At 41.7% G+C, this 8,980-nt stretch overlaps 1 protein-coding gene across 1 annotated transcript; it reads right to left on the bottom strand.

Moving 5' to 3' along the window:
* Positions 1-361: 361 nt before the first annotated feature.
* On the bottom strand, positions 362-7,642 carry cibar1 (CBY1 interacting BAR domain containing 1). The gene is made up of 8 exons (XM_084455086.1): positions 7,504-7,642; positions 6,854-7,088; positions 6,681-6,749; positions 6,257-6,397; positions 5,032-5,136; positions 4,689-4,802; positions 1,637-1,756; positions 362-929 (listed from the first exon to the last, which is right to left on the bottom strand). The coding sequence occupies exons 1-8, from the start codon at positions 7,530-7,532 to the stop codon at positions 810-812; spliced, it is 933 nt and encodes a 310-aa protein (XP_084311212.1). The 5' UTR covers positions 7,533-7,642; the 3' UTR covers positions 362-809.
* Positions 7,643-8,980: the final 1,338 nt, after the last annotated feature.

Genomic DNA, 8,980 nt, shown 5'->3' with positions numbered 1-8,980 from the left:
CACACACTTTATGGCGATGACTCACTCCATTGCGGGCCATTCAGGTCTCTGTTACACAGAATACATGCCAAAGTCAAACTGTACGAATGGAGCTGATGACACAGCACCTCTCCACCTTTTAATACGACTCAGCCATGTTTTCAATCAAACACAGTTGTGGTGTGTGTATGCATGTTTGGTTGTTGCAGGTTGCAGAACGTCCTCCGCTTTCATTTAAACCACGTTTGCACAGCCGGGTTGGAACAGATGAGTCACTACAAAACTGCAGCCATCACATTGGAATGTGTGTGACTCACGTATTAAAGCCACTGAATAAACATTGGAGGGGAAGGAAAAAAAAACATATTTCAGATATTTTCGATCCATAGCAAAGACTTTATTCTAAAAATCAAAAACCGACCAAAAAAACAGACTGATAGACAATTTTGAATAATATTCAAATACTGCCAAATATTACATACCTTTAGCACTGCGTGTAATACAACAATAGGCAAGTATGTAGACAATACTTCTGCGGTATTTCAAAGGCAATCCATGTCTTAGGCTACCATAGTATTAAAATCTTTCTGTATGGTGTCAATAATACGGACAGCAATACCTACCCTAGTGAGACTAGTCTAGTTCAACTACAATACTGCACATCACACATCCCTCACTGTTACTCTGGTTTAAAAATAGACATTTTTTAACATGTACAGATGATTACAAAGGGTCATTAGACTATTTCACTGCCATACAGATTACACAATATACAGCATTTCCCCGCCCTGATATGAATAAAAATGTACAAAATGAAATCAGAGCTGCAGTTAAATTTCGTCATCGGTGACGTCTTCCAGGTCGCCATCCTCTTCATCGTCATCATCCTCCTCCTCCTCTTCATCATCTTCTTCATCTCTTCTCCTCTGTCTGCTGGGACTCCTCTGTTGCTAGGGTACGACAGGTTATGAAGTCAGCAACCTCATAGCTTTACTGTGGATTAAAATTGACTAATGTATGAGACCACATGTGAATGGTCAACATATTGACGCCAACGGCGATTATCGTACCATAAATACAAGCTATACAAGCACAACATGCTTGCTGTGATTACTCCATTATGCCAGGGAGTGTGTTTGGAAATTCTTTGGAAAGATCATCTCCTCCGATGCGTTTTGAGAAGGAAGGCAAGGAGACAGGACATGAGGAATCAAGGAGAAACCTGACATTTGCCCGACAGCTACAACTGACAGAAGTCCAGGACAGAAGGATACGCAGGAGAATGTAGTGCATGATTGAGGAGATGCCAAAAAAGTGCTTGGCGGAAGTGATAAGCTTGTTGTTAGGTAAGGTAGATTTTGTTCTGTAAACACATGCTAAGGCCAGATATAGCAGTCTCACTGATGAGGTCAAGTAGGTCTTATCAAGGTCCATCTTGGTCAAGTATGAGGAAACCATCATGCTCCAAACATGGCCAGTCAATACGGGGAAACGGTTTACTCCATGACACCACACAATCCATTATGAAAACAGACGGTTCAGAAACAAACACAGCCAAGTTACAGCCCAGCTTGGCTCACAGAACAGTGATTTATCTATCAGAAAATCTGAAAGAAGTGACTTGCAGTTAGGCATCTGTACATTTATTGTGTCTTACCTGCGAGGTCCCTGACTTACTCAACGTAGACCCAGTCCGATTGAGGGAGGTCTGGGAATTAGCATGGACTATGTCTAAGCGAGACTGGTAGTCAGGGGGGTGCAGCATGCTCCTGAACACCTGCCAAAACATTAGGAGGCGCTGGAATCTTTTCTGTAGACAATAAGAGGCGCTACACTCCAATGGAGAGAACCTAGAACTTGTGAGAAACTTGTTCTTTAGAGGCTCAAACAAGAATGACTAGCCTGCATTTATATTTTGAAAAGGGGATGAATCATGAATGCAACAGTGGTGGAATATTTGGTACCTCATACTAATTAAATATGACAAGGTGATATGAAAGTATGAGACAAACTGTTTTGCTCTGGCTAAATCGATATTACAGTACAGGCCTCTCTGTGCATTGACTGCTATAGAGCAAAAGAGCAAAAGTGAGACGTTTTCCAGTCATCGCACTGACAATCTCATTTCTTTGTATATCTGAACTCAGGAGCAAAACAAATGAATGTCAAAGTTTGTCCCAAAAACCACTGAGCGCTTATTGAAGTCAAGCCAAGGACACATGCGGTGGGAAAGGATTGAGAGAGCATTCCACGCCTGCCTTGATCAGGTTTAGCCAGATCAAATGAATCAACCAGCCCATGTTTTTTTAGTGTGAGTCACTCAAGGTTAGGAGTTTCATAATCCCATTGGAATGAATGGAAGATTAATACTTTTTAAAAAATCACAAAGTAAAGACTGATGGAGGACTAAAACAATGCTATCTCCAGCTCATGGGGTATTGTAGGCTGAATCACGAGAGACCTGTTGAAGCTTCTTACAGTTCTTACACTTCGAGGACTGATCCCTAGTGATCGACAATCCTCCAGACTCACTATCTGGCAAGGTCAGCAAGAGGGCTTAACATTCGTTGAAGAGGAACTGATGATGTGTTTCTGTAAATGTTACACTAAATGCTTTTAATGCCTATATTTAGTATAATTTGCTGACCTCCGCCCCAACGCAGGGCGAGAGGTTAGGTTTTCGGTGGCGCGTGTGGGTGGGTGTGTGTGTGCATTTGTTTGTTTGTTTGTCTGTTAGCAAGCAGGATTACGCAAAAACGACCAAACCCATTTTCATGAAACTCTGTGGAGGGGTGTAGCATAGGCCACTGTAGAACCCATTCAATTTTGGAGCGGTTCCGAATCATGGGCTGGTTCCCTAAATTAAAACAAAACTTGGAGCAACACCAGCTCCCTGCGTAGGGGCGCTATAGACACAGGTTTTGGACTGGGGTGTCCGGGGGTGAGAGCCTGGAGTTCACCACACTGCCCCACCGCTTCAAACAGACATATCTCATCGTGGGAAGGTCACAGAGACAAGGGATTTTGACCCACAGCCACAAAATGCATTCCTGGGCGGAGGTCTGTGCTCTCCGAGCACCATTTCTAGTTGCATATTTCATGAGTAGTATGTTAAGAATGGGCTTGGTTTTGTTGGCTTTCGGCTCATATGTTTTAGAGTTTTGCAGAAAGCAGACCAAACACCAATGGTATTTTCCTTTGATACTAAAGAATGTTCATTTGGTCTCTTATCACCGCTGGGTGAAGGGCCTGGGGCCGGCTCTGGTCTGATGTTGGTTTATTTCTTGTTGTAGGCCTATGGCTTATTACCCACATGTGGCCAGTGTGGTGTCCTCCCATTTGATTGGCATGTTTGACACGTTCTTTGAAATGTTCCAGGATGTGTTGTGTATTTAAGGAAGAGTAGCATCAACATTGCTTAAGAGTCTTTCGTTAGTATGAGCTCCTGTGTACTAGACACATAGCCTTTTCAGAGTGTCTGTCTGACAAACTCTTGTAGCGTTTCAATTAAATACTCTTTATTTAATCTTATTCGCCATTGCTGAAGGTACGATCTGTAATTAATTCATTGATTAACTGATTGTCTAATTCACTGTCAACAATTAAAGTTGACATGTGCTTATTGTGTATGGTGTAGCGGCTACATTGTAGCCCCTTAGTCACCATCTTGTTTAGTTCTCTGACACGTAGAGGTCTGTTGTAGCGTCTGGTTGACGCTCTGTAGAGGTTGAGCCGCTGAGATAGGAACATGCTATTCACAGGACCGGAGCCCTGATCAAGCCTGCTCCATTATGTATTAACATCTAAGGCAGGTGCTAGTTCGTCTAACACAAGAAGGAACAGTTAAAGTCGCACTGAAATGAAAAAAGCATTCTGTCCCATTTTGGTTCACATAAAATTCTGCAAAATTCTGCTTTTGTTGTAATCTTATATCAAAGTATATAATTTCTTACTTCCTGGAAAACGGTAGGTCACGTGCAATGACAACAACAGGTACCTTAGATTTTAGGCCAATAATCTCACGACATCCACCCGTCAATCAACGCTATCCTTCTATTGAATCTGTCTAAAGTTCTTAAAACCCGTCCACTTGTCAATGTTCCAATCAAATTCCTCTAAACATATGTCCCACCCTCATAGCTTGTTTGCGTCGGAAATACGTCAAACTACGTAAATTAGATTATCTCAAACGTCCGTTTCAGTGCGACTTTAACATTAGTCAGATATTATTAATTTTTGTATTCCCTTCCATTGCAACAGTAAGTTCCAGACTTACAGGATAAATCCAGGTCTTAACTATGATTGACAGAGGTGCAAACCAATCACGGGTGAAAAAGCTGCCAAAAATGGAAACCCATACATACACATATCAAACAAATGACCTATTTTGGATTAAAACCGGCTATTTGTATAAGTCTGCACCCCTGATTGAGCTACAGAATCTCAGTTGATAGTGCTTTAGTGTAGGTGAGTTCAGAACCCAGTTATCAGACAAGCATGCTTCATATTGCCAGACAATCACCATCTGCGCTAGCATAGCACTCGGCATGAAGTGAATGAACGATTTATAATGGCAATGCATTGAGAAAACAGTAGATCTCTATGTCGTTGGCCATTAGTCCTTTAGTAGCTGAGCGGTATGCTAATGCCGATTTGAAAGCCCCATCGTGCTCCCCTAGGCCAATCTTAGCATGAAAGCTAACACTTACCTCCAGGTCCTCCTCCTCATCCACATTCTGGATGTTTTGGAAGGCGGTGGTGTACACCTCCAATGCCTTGGCGTGGAACGTCATCTCCACGGTCACAAACTCTCCAAAGATCTTCTGCAGACCAGAGGTCAAGCACAGTGTTTGGTGGTTGAGCAGGGAGAAAGAGAGGAGAGGATAAGTGGCATTCAAATTGACAAGGATGAATTTTAAAATTTAAGACCGTTTGGTTTGGGCTTAGTAGTGATCTTACTTAAAAGAAAAACAACCTAAAGTAGCTAATTTGAACATTGTATGTTGAGAGAGCTTATTCTGGGTGACAGATAGATAAGAAAGGTTGAGAGACCTTGATATCTCGTATTTTCTGCTTCTCAAACTCGTCTATCGTCTCCTCCAGTTGGCGTGTGATGCGTGTGGCGTCCATCGTGGCTCTCTGTAGCTCGCTCTCCGCCTGAACACAACACAGCAGGTTCACAACGAAAAAATACAACAGACAACAACTGAAATATTGTGGGATAATACATGTTTACATCACCCAGTACACCTGCGTATTGAGCTGTAGATGAAGGGAACACACCTGTGACTGTTGGATTTGTTAAGGAACCATTCAAGACCCTACAATCTTTCTCCAATAGACCCTAATTGAAAGGTGATTAGGAAAGCTATCAACCTACACACTTTGAGCCCTTCCCTTTTTATACAAGTGGACATCATCAACCCCTAAAAAATCAAGACTACAGCCCACAGTAAAAGTAGTTTGAAGGCATTGACAGTGCTGACTGAGAGATTGAACAGTACTTCACACACTATTGTGCAGACTTCAAATAGTACAAAATACTGCAGCATATGTCCTCACTAAGACCAAAAGGAGGGCACACATCACCAGTCATACGATCACTACACTAATTACCTGTAAGTTTTAGAATAGATTTTAATATTATTTTATTAATTTACAAAGCACTCCATAGTCATGCACCTGAATACATGTCAGGCATGTTTTATGATATAAACCAAGAAGGTCCCTGAGATCCTCTGGCACTAAACTTTTAACGGTTCCTGGAGCCAGGACCAAGAGACATGGGGAGGCAGCCTTCAGTTTTTACGCCCCCAGCCTTTGGAATACCCCAGAAAACCTAAGAATGAAACTGTGGGAACATTTCAGCAAGATCTTAAGATATATCTTTTTAACCTCGCTTTTATCATAAGGTTTTACTAAATTTTAATATACTTTTATTCTCATGTTTAATCTTTTACTCTTTCTTATTTTCTATTTCTCTTTTACCATATATGTTCCGTCCTATTTTATTTTCTTATTTTACTTTTCTTTATACCAACTTCTAATAAACTATGTTTTAATTTATTCTGTAAAGCACTCTGTGCTACATTTGCTCGTATGAACATGTGCTATATAAATAAAATTGACTTGACTTGTCAAGCTGTACTGGTGTACTGGTGCTGGCCTGGTTACATGTCCATAGATGCTGGAGCTGGGAATACCATGGTGAAAAAAGATAACTCAGGGCAGCACATATCATTCACATTGCAAAGTTTAAAAAGGGTTCCGGTCTAACCTGGTTCACATTTAGTCTGCGTGAGTGACTAAAGGATACAATGATCTGTCTGTCGGAAGGGTTCTTCTGTCTGGTCCTCTCCAGCTGTTGCATCTGTTTGGCTTCCCGGGTTCTGGCACTCTGTGTAGTCTTCAAATCCTCCTGGATGGCAGGCAGACACACAAGTCAATGGTAGGGGTGGTTAGTGAATAACATCATTAGCTTATACATATTTAAACTTACAGGATGGCTTGCATTGCACAGTTGTATGGTACTAGAATGTAGATTATTGGCAGAGGTAATGGGTATTAGAAAACAAATGCTGCCCTCATGTGGACAGTACAGGTAACTAACATCAAGTAGAGAGATCAGGGTTGTTTGTCACCTCAGAAAACAATTGTTTTAAAAATAAAAAACAACCTTTACACAGTTTAAGGGTTCTTACCCTTTTAAGTTTCACCAGAGTTCCATAGCTTTTTAAAGGTTCCACCACTTTGGCTTCAAGTCTCTCCACCTGCATGAATATTGTGAGATCAGCATAGGTTACATCACATGATGCTGATGGGAATGAAGCTAGATATCATTATCACCATGTTCAATGAAGGTAGGATTGCACACCTCTGCTTGGCGATAATCCTGAATCTTGGCAAGTTGGTCTGCAAACTGTTTCATACCCTTCTTTAGATTGGGGGTTTCCGTGTCAGCATACACACTGATTTCTCTGACCAAGAGGTCAGCTTTATCCCGTAACCGTGCCGTTTTGCGCACATAGGCGGCAAAGAGTTGGCACATCTCTCCAAAGTGCTTCTCCACATTGGTGATGTTCTCCTGGATCTGTCTGGTCTGGCTGTCCCTGTTGATGGCAATGACAGCATCATCAAGATCATGTTTGGACAAAGTCTCATTGAGGTATTCAAATCAATTCCATTCAAACGGTATGTCTACATTACAGGCTTTCGCAACAGTATGGTCAATGAATAGGTCATAACCCTATCTGATTTTTTTTATGTTTGATGGCACAAATTAAACAAGTCCTAGCTTGCTAACAGTAACACGGAGGTGTGGCTAAAATTAGGGACTCGTAGCTGACTAATAAGTTATCAACTTATCTAACACAGGAGCAAGCCAATATTCTTTTTTATTAGGCTAAAGCTATGTTTTTTTTAATTTTTTAAATCACTGTTCAGTGTAGGAACATTCGGCTAGCTAGTGGCTAGCGTACAAATGCTAGCTAGCTAGCTTTGATTGCAAAGACGAAAATGTTTTACCTTGCTCTTGCATCAGGAGTTCGGCTCATAACTGCAGATTGAAAAGTTATATGGTAAACATAAACGAAATCACAAGGGTACGAAATGCAGTGGTCCAATGCCTAGCTATGTTGCTTTATCCTTGTTCGCTAGCTAGATACTAGTCTCCGTCAGCACGCCAGGGAGCCGTTTCCATGGAGTTCTCAAGGGGTGTGTCCTAGTTTTACCCATTTCCGGTAACAGTGCATGATGGGGAATTGGGGTATTTCTGTTCTGGATCTTGTAGGCTGTGGCAATAGGTCTGATGTCACTTTGTAGGCTGAAAAGTTAGCATTTCGGCCTTTTTGTCAGATTCCTTGCATTTGGTGTATCTTTCAAAATCCCTATAGGAAAATGAATGGGTTTTGGAAAATCCCGAAAATTATAAGGTCTATGTTTAACAGAGACTCAGAACAGAGAGTATGTTTTGTTCTAAAAGTTAAAATACATATTTACCTCCACCCCAGCAACAGTGCAAGGGTGAGAGGTACCCTAATGTTTTGGTGGCGTGTTTATTTATTGGTTAGCCACAGAGCTGCCCGAGCATGACCACCCATTCACCTCCATTCATTTTTTGGACTTATGCCGCGTTCCAGATAGGATTTTGAGCCCGTAAGTTACGACTTCAAGTCACGACCCACGACTTCATAGCGTTCCAGGCAAACTGTCTGAATGCGTGGCATTCTGGATAAATCAAGCCGATATGGTAAAAGCTTGAGATTTGGCACAGTCAGAGCTGGCAAGCTAAACATTGTATGCCTAATTTCGCTATGCTAAGAAATTGTACGTTACATTTTATTTATTGACATCATCGACTTTTCGCCGTTTGCATGGTCACGTTCAGGTTTAACTTAATGTTAGCTAGCTAGCACTAGCTATCTCTTGCCAACATATTTGGGCATCATTACATACACATAGCAGGTTGTAGTGCATAATCGTTTGTATTATTTTGATTACAACGTACAAATTTACTTTACGTTGCCCTAAAGTTATCTTTGTCGCCATACCCATGGGGGCTGCCATCTTGCTTAGAGGGCTGTGTGACGTCAGAGAGCGCAACTGGGAGTACATCGATCTGTACGAGTTCACGGGTCGGAAGTTACGGGTTTGACTGCCATTCCAGAGCATTTTCACGTGTAGGAGGTAGGGAAAAAACGAGTTACGGGTTGCCTGGAACGCGCCATTAGAGTAGGCTCAGGACCGCTTATTTCTCCAGGGTCAAAATTAGCGGGGAATGTCACCCATATGTTTCTTTATAGGGAGGGAAAGTGAAAACATGCGCCCCTAGCGGATTTGTTCCTATCGGAGAGGAGTTTCAATGTAAACTCCCATAGACCGGATTTTCTAATAATTACTACGAAGCCATTCGGTGAAGTTATCAAAACAAAAACTTGTGAGTGTCTTTACAGTAATAACCTACTAACCGTGAGAATTTCAAACAGTATTTTGCCTTCTTTCA

The sequence above is a fragment of the Borostomias antarcticus genome (assembly GCF_949987555.1).
Source record: "Borostomias antarcticus genome assembly, chromosome: 21".
NCBI classification, from domain to species: domain Eukaryota; kingdom Metazoa; phylum Chordata; class Actinopteri; order Stomiiformes; family Stomiidae; genus Borostomias; species Borostomias antarcticus.
The sequence above is the reverse complement of the archived record's forward strand: the minus strand, read 5'-3'. Positions and strand labels throughout refer to the sequence as shown.